The sequence below is a fragment of the Perca flavescens genome, chromosome 13 (genome assembly GCF_004354835.1).
Source record: "Perca flavescens isolate YP-PL-M2 chromosome 13, PFLA_1.0, whole genome shotgun sequence".
NCBI lineage: Eukaryota > Metazoa > Chordata > Actinopteri > Perciformes > Percidae > Perca > Perca flavescens.
The window spans coordinates 24,381,777-24,400,216 of record NC_041343.1 but is presented as its reverse complement, the minus strand read 5'-3'; the positions used below and the strand labels follow the sequence as shown (position 1 = coordinate 24,400,216).

Sequence of the window (18,440 nt, the reverse complement as noted above, 5' to 3'; positions counted from 1 at the left end):
ACTGCGACTGTCAGGCCGCATTGTTACAAATGTGTTCCTTAAATCAACAGTTCCCAAACCAAGGACTCACAAGATAATTGTCTCCTTTCTCTTTAAATATTTGGATAGTTTCACCTTTGCAATTGCTTAAGTTAGAAGGGGAAATCGTTATTTGGCGGAAGTGCTTACAACTCATTTAACTCATGAGGGGTCACAAGAAGACATTTTTTAATTCTAAGAGGCCCAAAAGGTTGGGAACCACTAGTGACTTGGTGTACCTTCATTGTGAATCAAAAGGCCTGTAATGTGTCAACATTTTAGTACAAAAATGTTCCACCCCTGTATAGCAGATATTTGACATCTTAAGTGTTTTATGACAGTGAGTTATTTTAATAAATAAGCATGATTGATTTAGTGCTAATCAGGGACAGCAGGATCAGCTGTGTTCCCTTAATCCTAATAAAATAAAAGAGTACATAATAACTATGTAATAAAGGTTACCAGGTGCATTACCTCCCTTTTTCAGGTACAATAGCACCACCCGTGTGTGTGTGTGTGTGTGTGTGTGTGTGTGTGTGTGTTTGTGTGTGTGTTTGTTAGGGCTGCACAATATATTGTAATGCAATGATTTCCTTTTATTTGTTTTAAAATCAACCTGCAACTTGTTGAGTACAGAACTGAGCACATTTAAATATCTGTTTATTTATTGCAAATAATGTTGTTATTGCAATATTCAACAACATGATTGCATATCGCATATTTTCTGCAGCCCTAGTGTGTGTGTGTGTGTGTGTGTGTGTGTGTGTGTGTGTGTGTGTGTTAAGGATTCCTATTGCTTAAATGGTTTTTGATGAGCATACTTGGCAAGACTGTGCATGCTGCTGCAACAGTAGAGGTCACTGAAGGAAATACTGTGTGAGAGTCTGTCACAACCACAAGAAATGTGTCAAAAACTGTTGCAACAAAAGAGACAGAATAGCAGAGCCTTTTTTAGTTCAGAGTTCCGCAGGCTGTGATGCATTTCTGTAAATTAATATGACTTTTGTTTGATGTTACAAGAACCACAACTGATGACCACAAAATTGCAATGAAAATAGAAACAAGAATAAATAACGACAACAAATCTACAATAGAAATCAAAAGGTTCCAGCAATACAAATAATTAAAAGTAATAATTAAAATAACAAGATCTTTGTGAGATTTATAATTTTTTGTGACTTTGTGACTTTGTGTGTTGCTGGTTTGTCTGTCTGTTAGCACTGTATGCACTTTCATCTACCCGAATCCCTTATGCAACTTAAATCTATTTATTTATTTTATCCTGGCATGAATGTTGTGTTTTTAATATTGTGTTATGCCGTCAATGCGGAGCTGCTAAACTGCTTTTCGTTGTCTGCAAAGCAATGAATAATAAACTATTCTATTCTAAAAATGTAATTTTATCTGTTTTATGTTGGTGGGGAGCATATTCCAGGCAGAAGAAGCTCTGTAAATAGCACAAAACATATATACAGAAAGAATAAATGTCTGTAACATTAGTTTTATTCTGCTGAGAAGATGTGTACAGACCAGACCTCTGTATCCAAATGTGCCACTAGGTGGAGTGCAGAGTTGCCACATGGTAACAAACAACCTGTATCACTGAGTCCATTACATCATAGTTTTAGTTACAAAAAGTTTAACCATATGGACGCAGAAAGACAGAGTTCCTTTTCATATCTTCTACCTTTTCAACAGAAGCTATAATGTAGAAACCAATAAGGAAACTCCAAGGCACTCTCTTTTAGAAAAATACAAAGCCTTTATTTATGACGCGTTTCTGACGAAGGCTTGTATGCCGAAACGCGTCAGAGTACTTTAAGATTTATGATGACTAAGCCCTAAATAAAGGCTTTGTATTTTTCTAAAAGAGAGTGCCTTGGAGTTTCCTTATTGGTTTCTACATTATGATTATCCCATCCAAAGAGCACCTCAAGCTAACTTTTTGAGTCCTGGAAGCACTCCGCTACAGACATTTGATGAAGCTATAATGTGTTTAATGTTGTACCTTTTAATATAATTTTTGTAGACTGGTTCTGGCTTTTCCTTTTGAAAGGACTCTCTTTGATAACTGCTATACTGTTATAGCAAAGTAGAGTCCAATGACAGAAGGTGTTTGACTCTTCAACATGTTTCTATTCAGCAGCTTCCAACCGATTCTGGCATAAAACCAGGGAATTTGTGAACTCACTCAATAGTCACCTCATGTCCAATCACTTTAATTAAAATATACGTTAACAATATACTTTATCTGAGATTTTCTGAAACAGTGGTTGACAGCGTGTCTGAGGTCAATTACAAACTTTAAGGTTTTGTCAAGTAAGATCCAGCTCCTCCACTCGGTTGATGACATACATATACTGTGTGAAAGGACAAAATATATAGTTCAGATTCCTTGAATAAAACTGACATAAATTGTTATGAAAAAAAGCCTATACTTCCAACTCTGTGCTCTCACAAACCGGGGGTCACAAAGGCCCCTCGAGCTCGTCTTGCTTACGGGGCAAATCCGCCATTTAACGGCTTTCAACTGTGATTTGCTGACCAGCTGCTGACTTGTGTTTTCATCCCAGTGGCCCATTGCCATTTCACTGGTGATTACACTGCTACAGAGCTCCAGAGAGCTGAACAATGCCCGAGAGCTTTACATGTCACCAGTGTCATCGGCCGCAAAGAATAGGAGGCCGCTATTGAGCGAAATATCAGCCTGTTTACAGTGAGGGGCCTCGATGGGCGGGCGGGCGGGCAGGGGGTAGGATAAGTGCATGTGAGGGTGTGTGTGTCTACATGTCTACACCTACAGAAGACTGTGACTGTGAATGCAAAGGGTTTGGTGTGTGTGTTTAGAGATTATGTGGTCTGAGGGAGTGTGACGGGTTCTACAACCTAGACAGAGATTGTTTGTCAGCGGCGATACATTCAGATGTGTGTGTGTGTGTGTGTGTGTGTGTGTGTGTGTGTGTGTGTGTGTGTGTGTGTGTGTGTGTGTGTGTGTGTGTGTGTGTGTGTGTGTGTGTGTGTGTGTGTGTGTCCCATAGAAAGACAGAGATGGATGCACAATGGACAACACATCATGGTTTTAAAGGGAGTTAGATTCTGGACTCTTTCTAGTCTCTGCTGATCACCCGGTAACCCCACGGTGACATCACATTACACATCACACACACAGTCTCACATCTTAAAAGTTACATTTTAAGATGTTTACAGTTAAATTATCTAAATTATCTAAATTTATTAAAAATGAAATTTACAGTTATGCAGAAACTTCAGTCACTCAGAATCAGTCAAATTGATCCATCAATGAGCCGAACCGATCCAGTGTGGGATCGCACATTTGAGTAGGTCCTTGTCTCGCAAGCTGCATGTTGTGTTGAGCAGGACAAAGTGTAGCCTGGCAGGGACAAAAGAGAGAGAGAGAGAGAGAGAGAGAGAGAGAGAGAGAGAGAGAGAGAGAGAGAGAGAGAGACGTAAAGAGAAGGATACAGAACAGAGGGACTAGAAGGTATTGTCACCACTGGTCTGACACTGATGTGTCATGGCTTGTTATCTATGTGAGGACCAAAAACACACCACTCCATGACAAAACACATTTTCAGCATTTCACTGTCGAAACCTGACTTCTAAGATTGGGAATAATAACAATAGCAGTCTTTAAGGTCATACAACCTTTTTTTTACATTCAATTGACCTCACTACAGCATAAATATTCTAATAGCCCAGTGTTTCCTGAAAGAAATGACATTGATTTGTACATTGATTGACTATAGACAACAGGGTTGATGTTTTACAAGCTTTTTTAGAAAATAAAACCAGATGGACAAGGAATTGTAAAAATGGCCTCAGGTTCCTGAGGGTTAAATGGACTAGCTCTTAAAATGTTACTGTTATACCAAATAGTCTTTCAAAATTGAATGCAGGTATCTTTTCATTGCAGTGGTCATTGTTTCCAACATCTATTGTTTGTTTTGTTCAAAGAGTTACTTAACACTGCCTGAAAATCTTGTTTTTTGCCAACCTCCAGCAGTTTAACTTCTCACCTTGCTGCAGTGATGTAGACGTGTGCTCTTTAGGACCACCCCGTGGCATCCATGTTGTTACAGGTGCCACAAAGCACATTTCTGACCACACCTAACCACACATGGCTGGGTATGAAATAGACTTTCAACCGTTTTGTTTTTTGTAGTAGTAGCAAGTACTAAAAATATGTGACTATATAAACATCTGTTGTTGTAACCTGAGCTTTTGTACAAAATGGGGTGATTAGAAAATAAAAGATTAGCTTTAAAGAGCGGTGTCATAAATGTTCTGAATGCGTTTTGTTCTTTTAATCACATATGATTTTAATCTAAATATACTGCTGCCAAGATGCACTCATGCATTTTTTGGGGTTTTCAGTTAAACGAAGAATTACAAAACTCAATGAACATTTTAAAGATAAAGAGTGAAATCTATAGCAGCTTTTATCTGACGCTGTTTTCCACACCCAAACATTGTATTCAGGCAGGAATTTGACATTTGACTGTTTGCTTTTCTCACCTGGAGGGATTTTTTTAGGGGGGATTTTGGGGGGTTGTTGGTGCTGCTGCATTTTGCAGAATCTCATTTTCAAAGGGGTTTTGTATTGTATTGCATTGAATTCTACTTAATTGAGTATTTAGTTTAATTTCCAACTTCATGGCCTGGACTCAGGACAATGCTGCTAGTAGATTGACTTAAAATGTACAGTACATCTACACCTGTGCTTGGGGAACATTTTGGTAATTTTCAGGTGAGACAACGTCAAGATTTCAGGTTAAAATGGAGCTAAAATGAAAAACAAAGGTCTGTATTCTCTTCTTGGTTTGAAAAGAAAAAACTTCTCATTCTCATGTTTTAAAGTTCTTGTGTTTAAAGGAACACGCCGACTTATTGGGACTTTAGCTTATTCACCGTAACCCCCAGAGTTAGACAAGTCCATACATACCCTTCTCATCTCCGTGCGTGCTGTAACGCTGCCTGACGGCTCCAGCATTAGCTTAGCCCAGCACAGATCCTGCAGGTGAATGGTTCCAGTAAGCCTACTGCTCCAAATTGTGACAAAAGTGACAAAATAACGCCAACATGTTCCTATTTACATGTTGTGATTTGTAGAGTCACAGCGTGTACACAAAACAACGTAACATGAGACACAGCCATCTTCTAACCGTAAACAAGCCGGGAACTATATTCTCAGACAGGCTTGCTGCGAGCATATCACTCCGCCAAAGTACTATATTCTTCCGCCTAAGAATATAGTTCCTGGTTTGTTTAGGGATAGAAGGTGGCTGTGTCTCATGTTACGTTGTTTTTTGTACACGCTGTGACTCTACAAATCACAACATGTAAATAGGAACATGTTGGAGTTATTTTGTCACTTATTCGGAGCAGTAGGATTGTTGGAACCATTCACCTGCATGTTCTGTGCTGGCCTGATGCCGCTGGAGCCGTCAGACAGCCTTACAGCACGCACAGAGATGAGAAGGATATGTATCGACTTATCTAACTCTGGGGGTTACGGTGAATAAGCTAAATTCCCAATAAGTCGGCGTGTTCCTTTAATGTGACTACAAGGAATGCACATTCAGTCACGAGTTTATGTAATGATGTGGTCAGTTTATTAATAGCATGTCATACATTTATATATAGACATTTAATAAAAATTTTTTATCAGTTGTACAGGCAGAGTGCCAGCACTAATGAGGTCCAGGCTCTATTACTTATTGGCCTCATGAGTCAGTAGCACCCATCAGAGTAGGACAGGTATAAGGAAGAGTTGGAAAAAGTGTGTGTGAGTGTGTGACGGATGTAAATTCATGGGGTCACAAATGGCACAAGATAGATACACATGTTAATGGTAAACTCTTTCTTTGTCTAGAGTTCCTGGCTTCTTCTGTACACCCATTAACACGCCCGCCATTCAAACACAGAGAAGTAGCAACCAATGCTGCGCCCTTCATAATAATGCAGCCATTAACACTATGCGGTGAGAAACACATGTCACAATAAGGTACTGACTCACGGCATATTTCAGGCTTTAGTCATAAACATACGGGGAATCCTGCAGGCTGTGTGCAGGAACTGAAGTCTTTATAAACTCTCTCTGCAGAGAAACCCCTGCACTGTTTGTCAGTGACATGATACACTTCACATATTTTCAAATATTTTTGAAAATATTTTTAAGTTTAAGAGATGTTGAAATTTTTAATATCAGAATACTGATCACAGCTCATTGCAACAATGTTTTTGGGTTGGCTCCACCAGACACTTAATGTATTTATTACTAATTGTATTATTCAGTTGAAAAGCATTTTTGCTGTGCATTGAATCTTAAGTTATGGAATTATCTTAAATTCCGGTTATGGAAAATTTGTATTAGAATCTGGCAATCTGAGTTTATGGGGGAAAATGTTTTTTTTTTGTGTAGGATCTTTTTTATCAGTGTATGCAAATGTATGCACGTGTCTACAAATGTATACACAGTGCTTGTTGAATTATCTGCCAACATCTACTTCATGCAGCAACTGGTCAGGTGTGTGGAGGTGTTAAAATAGGTAATAGGTAAATAAAACATGATGTAAACTTTTCTCTTTTTTCAGTCTTTACACAACTATTTCCATCACTTTTCATGAGCACAACCGAGTGCAACACCATAAATAACTTTGAGGAGATACTGTCTGAAAATGTTGGCCGTTATTTCCATTTGTAGGATTCATCGTGTCTCAGTCGGCTTTATCGCAGCAGGTTTTTCAACCCACCTTCAAGTGTGGCCATTCAGACCAGGCCCTTAACCTGAGGCCACAAGTAAGAAGAGGTAAGAATTCACCGTGCATGTACAAACACAATATTGATTACTTTAAAGACTTCAGAGGGTTTTGAAATGACATAATAACAACAAAGCATGTGCAACCAATTTAAAGGCCTAAATGCACAGCTAAAAATGAACATAGTTCTCCTGGAAAATAATCAATTAATGATAATGTATTTTCCTGAGGCAGGCTGGTTTTATCTGACTATAGCAGCCTGTAGCTGGCGGTCTCTGGTCATGCATGTAGAAAGTCATCAGCACCATCACTGCAAATGTACATGACATGGAAACATGATGAATGACTGTGGATGGTTAAAACTTATTATTTCAGGCCAGTTGTCTCTGTTGACTGTTAAAAGTGTTACATCAAGATGTTAAAGGTGCCCTGCCACACGTATTTCATTACTTTGTGGTAATGTCTGAAGTTCTACCATGGACTCTGTACCATTTGCCTCGGTTACCTTGTTTCAAGCCATTCTAGCGTGGTATAGAAAGCTTGCATGAAGACTCAGCTCGATTTGTGGCAGTTCTCATTAATATTTAATGAGCTAAGCTGCTTGACTCTGATTGGCAAACAGCTAGCCAATGAGAGCCTGGCTATCATTGGCTAGCTGTTAGCCCGATGAGCCCGAGCTCATCATGAATAGTAATGAGCTCAGGCAACACCATGTCACACTGACCAGCTTTTGTAATTGGCCTGATTTCTCCGCTTATTTCTTTTCAGTGGCTAGAGCTGACAGAGGAGATAGCAGTTCATTTTCACATTCACAACATAACACAAACACATATGGACCTAACATTTTTTAAAAAAATGCAAGCAAAAAACGGTTTTGTGTGGCAGGGCACCTTTAATGCTTAATTTATTATAGTTTATACAGTGATCATAGTTAACATTTACACTAATATAATATCTTGCTTTCATTGTTTATTTTGTACATTCATTCATTTTTATAATTTATCTACATGCACTTTATGGTTTGAGGCTAATTATTTGTATTTGGTTGTACTGGTACTTTAAGTACATGTTTTGATGCCATTGATTATGTACTTTTGGCTGCAGTTTTGAATGCAGGACTTGTATTTTTTTTTTACAGTGTGGTACAGCTTTTAAATATCTGAGTACTTCTTCCACAAATGACAGATACTCTACGGCATTCGAAACCTTACATTAATTATTAGCAAACTTTAAGTGCTCAAAGTAAAAGTACTCAGTGTGCAGTAAAATGTTCTCTTTCAGTGTTTTCCTATATCTAATGTTTCTGGATTAATGTTACTGCTTTAGTGAGTAAGTTGCAGTTTACTGCTGTAGGTGTTTGAGGTCATTTGAACTACTTTATATATTGTTTAATCTACAGCAATGCATCATTTTCTATAAGATCATGTTTGTAGCGTTGCTGTCCTGTGAGAACCACATATATTTAAAGGTGCTCTAAGTGATGTGACGCGTTTTTTAGGCTACAACATTTTTCGTCACATACAGCAAACATCTCCTCACTATCCGCTAGCTGCCTGCCCCCTGAACACACTGTAAAAAAACACGGTCTCTGAAGACATCCCAGGCTCCACAAACGGCAACAAAAACAAACTGCGGCAACCTGCCCCACGAACCATAACAAACAGTGTTCCAGCCAATAACCGACAAGAAGGAGCTGGTTGAGTCATCACTGCAGCAGCGCTAGCACGTAGGCTAGTCCACAATGCGTATTCATGACTCAACCAACTCCTTGTTGTTGGTTATTGGCTTGAACTCTGTTTGGTATGGTTCATTGTGCAGGTTGCCGCAGTTTGTTTTTGTTGCCGTTTGTGGAGCCTGGGCTGTCTTCAGAGACCGTGTTTTTTACAGTGTGTTCAGGGGACAGGCAGCTAGCGGATAGTGAGGAGATGTTTGCTGTATGTGACAAAAAATGTTGTAGCATAAAAAAACGCATGACATCACTTAGAGCACCTTTAAAAAGTCAACTTTTGTTGCAAAAGAGTTTTCAGCTTTGTGACGATACATATCCAGCTGATCCAAGAGCCTGAAAGACTTTATTTAGCTTAAGAAGTAGGAGCATTTTCCTCAACACATTACAAACACTTCATCCTTCTGTTTATCAGAAAAATAGAAATTTAAAATCACTAAATTTGGAGATACATGATTTTCACTGGACAGGAAGGCTATGAGACATTTTTAAACTATAAAGTAGCCTAACTAAAGCTGTCATACATATGTAGTGGAATAAAAAGTGCAACAGTTGCCTGTGAGATGTAGTGGAGCTATAAAATGTCATAAAATGGAAATACTCAAAATACAAATAGGCTACCTTGAATTTGTAGCCTATAAGTAGGCTACTTGAGTAGCCTAAATGTAGTAGGCTACACACAAATGGACCCAACACATACACACACACACTTAAACCAATCTGGTATGATAAAATTATAAAGCTTTATAAAAAAACGGGGGAAAAACTGGACTCAAGACAGTGAGGGGACACATGCAGCTCTGGTGTGGACACGTGTGTACAGTGTAACAGTGAAGAGGGGTTTAGGTGCTTTCCCCCACTTTTATTTAGGCTACAGATTTTAGAAAACAGAGTAACATAAAATACACGAGTGAAGTACAAATACATGTCAAATCATCATCACGAGGTTTTATTAAAAGTGGTAGTTACAATAAAAACCTTGTGTTTTGGACAGATATTTAATGAGGTAACGGTGATTTGTGGACGCGTTCAGACCACGGATGTATTAAGAGAACGGTTCAGACCATAGACAGTAATAGACGGCGAGACCGACGTCATAAGAGCTCCGCGCTGCGTTCAAGTCTATATGAACAAATTGTCGCAGAAATGACATTATGGGCAATTAAGTAAGTGAATGCAGTGAAAGGAAAATAAAGGAAATAATAAGTAGCCATACAACTACCTGTTTGATATTGTTTTTGTTAGTGTTGTGTGTATATTGTTTTACATGGTTCACCCCAACATTTACATGCTTTGTTCCTCACAAATACATGAATGGTATAAACATTAAATCAAACCAACTCCAAAAGGTGCTGTGTTCTGGCTCGAATGACTACGTTAAATAAAACAAGTTGCATAGATATCTTAATAATTGCATAATTTATAGCCTATAACAATGTTAGCTACTATTCTGAAAGTGACCATTCTGAGTAACTTAACTTTTGATACTTAAAATAGCCTATATTTTGCTATAAACAGTAACATTTTTCATTCGGGACTTTTACTTTAAGTAGCCCATTTTTTTTCATTTTTGGTTTTACAACTTTTACTTAAGTAAAGGATTTGAATACTTCAACCAATGATACTGGTGTAACATTAAATGTAACAAACGTGTTGCTGTGTTGTGATGTGAACATTGCAGGTGCATTGTCCATATGCTATTCATTCAATTCAATTCAATTGTATTCATAGTATCAAATCATAACAAGAGTTATCTCGAGACACTTTACAGATAGAGTAGGTCTAGAGCAGTGGTTCCCAACTTTTTTTCCTTGGCGCCCTCCCTACTCATGTCTAAGAAAAGCTGCAACTCTCTACATAGAGCCTTACTTTCTTTTTTGATACAGAGGAGTTATCAGCACTTTTACGTTTCTCCGCCATGTTTCATTCATAAAATAGTGATGCCGTAAAACGAGGATGATAGTAGCTAGCAGCTGACCTGATGACAGCAAGGGTCTCAGGTTAAGATGTCCCGGAGGTTTGGCCTACTAAGTAGCCTGCCTACAATTTTAAGTGAGAACAAAAATATATAGTTTTCATACAGACTTCTTAAATACATTACATATTCTAGTGTATTATCATAATTTGTTTAACATGTGCAAATGTTTTTTTTTTTTTACCTCAACCTCAAACCACATAAAGACTTGGCCCCCCCTGTGATCTTTGCGGCCACCCTGAGGGGTGCCGGACCCCAAGTTGGGAACCACTAGTCTAGACCACACTCTATAATTTACAAAGACCCAACAATTCCAGTAATTCCCACAAGAGCAAGCATTTAGTGCGACAGTGGTGAGGAAAAACTCCTTTTAGGCAGAAACCTTGAGTGGTGAGTAGCCTACAACTTCCTTTTAGGGAGAAACCCTCGGACAGACCCAGGCTCTTGGTGGGCGGTTGTCTGCTGGTGCCGGTTGGGGATATTCATATAGGCTATGTTAATTGAAGTAGCTAATGTAGTAGTTAACGTTATAGGCTATATGTGTGTGTGTGTGTGTGTGTGTGTGTGTGTGTGTGTGTGTGTGTGTGTGTGTGTTTTATTTAATCTCTAAGATGCTAGAGTTTTGCATTTTAATTAAAGCTTGTATTGAGGGCAGCTATAGTTTAATGTGTCTCGATCTATTGCTTCAGAAAATATTACAAAATGTTGCATTAAAAGTGAGCATTTTCTCGTTTACTTTTTCAAAACTGGGTTGGTTGATTTCCCTTTTAAACACTAAATAAAACTAGATTAAACAGCTAACTTAATGGCAAAATGTATTCTCTCTCCATGATACATTTATTTCCTAAAACACTTGAACGCGCAAAACAAACGTGGCACTTCCGATATTGGGATTTAAGAGGTTTTACGACGAGGAAGCACTTGAAAGCAGCATCTCGACCTGACCCAGAAGCGCGCTCCCGGGATTACGTGGCTACGCCCCCTGTACAATGTACGTGCGCGTACCCCTCTATCGCGTGGTGGGGATCATCCATATTGCTGGTAGTGGTGGAGATAGGGTTGTAATCCTGCGAGGCCCTCGGACACGTTTCTTTATTTTTTTTTTTACATATGTTTTAATTCGGCGCTGACTACTCTGCGTCTAGACTGAAGCTATTTTGGTCTAGTAGCGACAGAGGAGCGGCAGACTCCGCGGAACAACTTCAGATTTTCTTGAAATTGTAGGCGAATTCGGGCCAGGGGGAGGACTGGTAATCCTGAGGGAGGAAGAAAGACGGCGGTGGGAAATGGCCACTCAGGTGGAGGCTCTCCTGCCTGGCAACCCGCTTGCAAAGGCGGAGGAGCACGGTAAAGTGATCTGCGGTGAGCCGGAGGATGAGGGAGGCGACAGGGCCAAGAGGCAGACGGGTGTCGCCGAGCAGGGGAGCAGCAGCAGCAGCGGCAGCAGCAGCGGCAGCAGCAGCCCAGGGCAGGGAGGGACCCCCGATACGGAGGAGCAAACCTCCAAAGAGGCGACAGAGGAGAGCAAAGGGGGTTGTGAAAGCGAAGATAAGCAGAACGAGGAAGGTGTTAAAGGCAGAAAGGAATTTACTGAAGCTCCCCCGCCCAAGGTGAACCCGTGGACTAGGAAAATGAGTGCGGTGACCGTGGTCAGCGTGAATGGACAAGCACACCACGGTTTGTACCCTCCTTACATGTTGATTTTACTGGCTGTCAGTGTTGTGTCGGTGTCTGTCCGTCCAGGTGTGGTCGCCCAAGATGACCGAGCAGCTGTCACGGGGGGGGGATCAGATAGCATTTTATTGAAACCAAGAGTCAAGTGAGTGCATAAACAAGACCGTTGTGTGGTCGCCCTCTTGTTGCTCCCTGCAAGCTGGATATAATTGGAGTGAAAGGCCCCCCTCCTTTTGCTAGTGAAGGCTATTCCTGGAGTTGTGGATCTAATGGGTGGCTGGTTACACAATGGCTCACACCCTTAACAAAAAAATTGCAATGCTACAAAACGTTTTTTCCCCCTAAAATTTAGGCTAAAAAGTCCATATGCCTGGGCAGTTTTGCACCCCTTTAATCACGGGCTAAGATATATTAACTTTACCTATTTGAGTTGAAACTGTGTCGTCTCTTCTTACCCTTTTTATCATGATTTTAAAGTGTAATGTCTAATGAATGGATTCTACTTGTTCTGCCCGTTTATGGACACGTTGTGTTGTAATGCAATGGAAGTTGCTGTGCTTGTGTCACCACACCAGACGGACTATATTCATATTAGTGCATCAAGTTTTGGTGTATTTTTGGGGAAGGAGAGCATGCTAATTCCAGAAGTGTCACCGTTCGTGCTTGCTGTAGTGACTTTAAACCTAATCAAGTCTGAGTAGCTCAAACGTCATGTTTGTTCATCACCATGTTCTCCCTCCCCTGCGTCTCATCTGCTGCCACCCAGTCAGTCAAACGCTCCCTGTGTTTGCCAAATATTGAATCCGGTGCTTACTACGGTTTACACGTTTGTTTTGAGGCAGGTTTTCGAAACACAGCATCGCCAAATATTAACGAGACATCCGCCCATGCCTCACATTGCATCAATTAGAAGAAAAGCCACGAGCCTGGCCGGCTTTGTAGCTGCTGCTTAGCCAGCTAACAATAGCACACTGACTCTCGAGTCCTCTTTGGCCTAGTGCGCCGTCAAGCCCTTCCCACTCAGATGTTAGCTTAGCTTCCAAGTTGCTATTGTGCATTTCTTTTCATCTTGTGTAAAACATGTCCCCTTCTTAAGATCGATTCTCGACACTGAAACATTGAACAGCGTGAAACCTCTCGTTTAATCTCTTTAAAAAAAAAAAAGGCAGCAGGCTTATTATGAGACGTCACGTGCTCACTCCACGTGTTACCCGAGAGAAAGGCATGGGCGCTGCTAGCTAGCTAACTAGCTAGCTACTTAGCTTGCCAACAGCGCCGGTTCCGTGAAAACTTTAGAGGCTAGATATTATTTGATGTTAACCCATGTGAGTTAGGCTGGTTGTTTCGTGGTCAATAAGACGGTTGTCATGTCCTCTGATGTGTTGTCAGCGCCAACCGGGCTGCGTTCTGCTTGTCTACCCAGCTTGCGATCGTTAGCATGGAAGCTAACACGCAGAGGGTCATCATGGTTTCTGCATTATCTCACTTGTCCGGGCTACCTTTTGTGTTTGTTTTTACAACTAATTGTGTTTTGTCATAAAAATACGCACGTGAATTTTCTCAAATCCAACAATTGGCAAAATACAAGGCCACACTAATCTATAATGTGGAGTGATTATTAGTGCACATGGAGATGGCTTCTTCTCTGCTGTAGCAAGACAACGTGGTTTGTCTCGCAGCCATGTGTGTGCTGTTTCCTGGACAGTGTCTGCTTTGCAGTTGCACAGTCGGGTAATAATGATTCCGACTGTGGCATGCCAGCGATTTCTGTTGTCCTTTTGTTTGCCAGCTGGTTGTTTGCTGCGTGTAACTAACTAGACTCTGGGGGTACAGCCTGTACCCTGAATCTGAACCAGTCTGGGTGCGTTTGGTCTGGTGGATGTGCTCCAAAAGCTGTCACATCAGCAACTAAACCTGGCTGGGAGCCAGAGGTTGAGATAACCATGCAGTAGTGCTCTCTTTTTATGTTGCTTTCAAAGACCAGAATTGGTTAGATGGTAATTGTGGTTCCAAACCCCCTATTTGACCCAACCCTACTACAGAGCTCGAATAAAGTCTTTAACGTTTTGAACATTCTTGATGTGTTCAATGTTAGGAATGTATTTGAATTTGAATATGTTCTTAAAAAATGCTTGATTTTCAACATAATCTTGTTTCCTCGACAAAATCACTCCTGTAAACCAAAAATGTTTTAATATTTGAAGTGGAAAAATCCTGTCGTCATTTGTTTGTCTCCTGGCAATGATCAAAACATAGAGTTAATATGAACAGCTGATAAAATAAACAAAGTGACAATATATAGGTTTACTGTAAATTTTTCTTTGAAGATGGGTTAGGGGCATCCTCAGAAAAGTTCTTGTCCTAGAACGTTTCATTTTAGTCAAAGTGATTGTTCACTAAGTAAGAAGTGGAGTCTTTTTAACAGGTAGACGTCTCTCTAATCAGTCATGTGTACTCAGTGTGTCCTTGAACAGACCCTGGACTTCTGTCCTGGATAAGAACACCAGCTGACGGCTGAAAACGTATTTCCACGGCCCAGGCTGCTTGTTTTAGAAACACAGTAGGAGTGATCCTAAATGGATTTGGATTCTGAATAAGCAGCACATTTTTACAGTCTCCTCAGGTATGCTACTACTGACTGGGTTTACTGTTAATTGTTGGGGAAATGATCTTTTTTTTTTTTTTTTTTTTTTTTTTTTTTTTAGCTAAAAGGATACAGTGGCAAGAATGTCAAATCAAGGGAAAGCAATTACATAAAACCTGTAGTATATTCTGCCACCACCATACAACCAAGTTAACCCTTGTGTTGACTTTGGGTGAACTTGACCCGTTTTCAATTTTTGTTTCATATCAGAAAATATGGGACGTCGAAATAAGCGCTGAAAATGTGTAGAAGAAAAATCTAAAAATTTTAAAACGGAAAAAGTAAAAAACAAATTGTGAAAAAAGGGCGTCAAAAACTGCGCTGGTTGACCGGAAGACAACACAAGGGTTAAAACCTCAATAGCGTCACCACCCATTCATTTCTATGAGAAATTAGATGAGGTATTATCACCACCCATTCATTTCTATGAGAAATGAGATGAGGTATTAGCTTCTGGTTGTGAATTTGAGTTTAGTTTGAGCTTTGACAAGCAAAATTACAAGGCTCTTGAATGTCCAGCCAGTTAGAGTGGGTAAGCCTGCCCTCTCGTTCTGACAATAGATTGTTTACATAATGCAAGGGATGGAGGGATGCTGCTTGGCTGCAGAGGTTAACGGCAGGAAAGTGTTTGATTAGAAGGTGTAGAATTTACAGCTTGGTGGATTGCTGTTGGAATTTGCTGCAGAGATTTAGAGCAGTTGAACAGAAACAGTAAGGCAGTCAGGCAACGATGTATGAATTCATGCATGTCATTGCACCTTTATTTTTCTGACTCTCTTTTGTGCGTTTTAAAGGCCAGGACACACAACCAACATAAAAGTCACTAGCAGCGACCAAGGCAAAGTTTTGTTGCCTCACTTTGCCCTTGTCTGGGCCAAAAAGTCTTAAGACCAAAAAAAACAAAACGCAACCATTTATGAACAGTTTCTATGTGTTACAAACCTTAGCTAATCTGGGCTTGTAACACAAAGGAACACAGCAACTAAAGGCTAACCTAGCCTGTAACATTAATCCCCCTGTCTCCTTTCCACTGCGTGTTGCGTTTAACAGGAGAATGAGACTACATTTGCCTGGATGAGTGTGTGTGTTTCCTACGTAAGGGGGGTGGGGGTCGTGCTGTGTTAAACTGACTCCCCCAGACTCTGCACTTCTGAAAATGGCTGCTTGCTTCGGTGACCACGCCGTCGCTCCAGGTCCGCTGCCCCACATTCTCTGTTGGCTTTCTCGCCGGGCCAGCCCCACTCTTCCTTAGTGTTGTAGTTCCGGTTTTGAAAGGTGTTTTTACCCAAGTTGTGGGAAAACAAGTATAGTCTTTCCGCGTCTTGTCTTCAATAGTGTTCTCTGTGTGTGAAGCGTGCGGTTTGCAGCCGTCAGCGTGCCGTTTCCGTGCTGCTCACCGAACGCTTGACGTTGACTAACGCCCCGCCAGCCTGGTGCGTCAGGTAAAACTAAACTGTGTTTAACGCAACCTTTCAGTATATTTTGAAGGTTTATGGTCCAGAATCTGAATGAATCCCCCAGACAAGTAGGCTCAGTTCCTCTGAACCGTTAAATTCATCAGTGTATTTTGGCCCCAGAGGAAGTTAATGGTGAATTAGTGATAAATGCTAGCAGTGCTGTTGCTCGCCTTGTTCAGGAAGGTCACCACCAAACAATGGAACCAGTGTTTATTTTTTAGCAGCAGGCCCTCCTTAAACATTATATTTCATTCATTCAGGTAGTCGAAATGGTAAAATGTCCAGGCTGCAAAGAAAAGCAATGCAAAACCAAGATGTGTTGATGGCAAGAAGATGCAACATGAACCAGAAAGTCAAGTTTGAAGGCTTCACAGACATTGTACATTTTACACTCTTCTAGAAGACCCAACCCAAGATCCAAAGCTATACTGTATTTCTGCTTTAATTTATTTATTACTGAACATTGGCTTCCCTTCTTACCATTTGCTTACAACAATGACACGCATGGATTCAGACTATTGGCACAGTCAGAGAGAGAAACTGAGAGAAATGTCTTGAGTTCCAGTTGAAAATAACCAAATTGGAACTCATTTTCATTCATTCAATCGGTCTTTTTTTAATCGAAAGATCAGGGGTGACCCTCATTTGCAATGACATTTAGTAATTGCAAAGACAACAACACAGAAAAGAATAGACCATCATAATAAAGATAAAAAGACAATACAACTTTCTGAATTGATGAATAAAATTTGATAAATAAATTAGGGTAAAACTGATAGAAAAAGTACAATTATGTATGTGAAAATGTTCTGCCTAAGTAAATGCACTTTTTTCTTTTACATTTGAGTTTTACATTTTTTGGTTTGAATGCCATCATCTGATTTGGCTCCAAGCCCCACAGTGAAAGCTAAACTCTCCGCTGACTGGCAAATATCTAAAATGAATTATTTTTAACAGTATTCAGGAAACCATAGTATTACTGTAAGCACATTGATAAATGAAATATTTTGTTTGCAGATATATTGTTGATCCCCTTGATATGCAGCACTTGAGGGGCTCTACAGCCACAGCAGTGTGTAATTCTGTAAGCAGTGCATTTTAAGACCTTTTACATTGGAAAAGTAACTTCACTGCTCTCTAGTGTAGACTAGCCCAACCTTTAAAGATATTGATATAAGCTTTTTGACTAAAATAATAGAGCAACATCAGGCAGGGAGTTGTTAATTTAAAATAAGTTTCTATGATATGATTTTGGCAACACTTTGCTTTCTCCTCATTTTTATTATTATTTAGAATGTATAAACCGTATATAAACATTTAGGATAAGGGTTATAACACTAATTTAGCTGCGCACAGATAAAGGGTTATTTTTGTCAATGTGAGGGATGTGTCAGTTATAACTTCTCCTAATGAAGATGTATTTTGTTTGATCAAGTTTAGCATTTTATTGTCATACATTATGTCTATCCTCCACTTATGGGTGTCCACAGCCACAGGATGAGTTACAGTTGTTGACAAATACATTAATATGCGCTTATATCTGCTTACAACTACATTAGTATGTTATAAAACGAAATAAATGTTCACATACTGCTTATAAATGTTGAATGGGGGCAGTTAAAGTAAAGGGTCATTATTTTCCTGTTTTTTGACAATCCTCCACTCTGTGCCTATTTCCCGCCAGCTCTAAATGAAGTTGTGAATTTGAAGGACTCTGAAGTGTGCATGATGTTTCAGAGTTGCTTTGAATTCTTGCAGCAGTCGCTTCTACTCGGGGTTTCTGTCTCAAAATTAGCATCTACGACTCACTTTTGTCCCACATGTGCCCTAGCTCTTTGAATCGTGTCCTCTTTGTTGTGGCTGTGAAGAGGAAGACCCCCACCATCGGGGCTGTTTGTAGCTAGGCTTTACGATCTGTCGGACCCGGCAAAGGTCACAAACCTGTAAAGAGTGCTGATGCGGGAATGGGTGAGGTGGAGCTAGTGTTGCAGGACAGCTTGCAGTTGCTTCTGAACGTGTGTTTACTGTGTTAAAACGAGCTCAGCTGATTGGTCAGGATGTTTTTGTCTTCATGTTTGCTGGTTAAAGTGGCTGACTCGCAGAGTTTCCCTGGTGTGAAGCTTTGCCTCGAACACCACCAACATCAGTTATAACATGTACAATTATT

At 40.1% G+C, this 18,440-nt stretch overlaps 1 protein-coding gene across 2 annotated transcripts in view; it reads left to right on the top strand.

Moving 5' to 3' along the window:
• The first annotated feature begins 11,469 nt into the window (after positions 1-11,469).
• The window catches only part of larp1 (La ribonucleoprotein 1, translational regulator), a 60,560-nt gene continuing 53,589 nt past the window's right edge, over positions 11,470-18,440 (top strand). For both annotated transcript variants that reach the window (XM_028594987.1, XM_028594986.1), the window contains exon 1: positions 11,470-12,175. In XM_028594987.1, the coding sequence (XP_028450788.1) occupies positions 11,785-12,175 (391 nt within the window). In that variant the 5' untranslated portion in view covers positions 11,470-11,784. The remainder of the gene's footprint in view (positions 12,176-18,440) is intronic.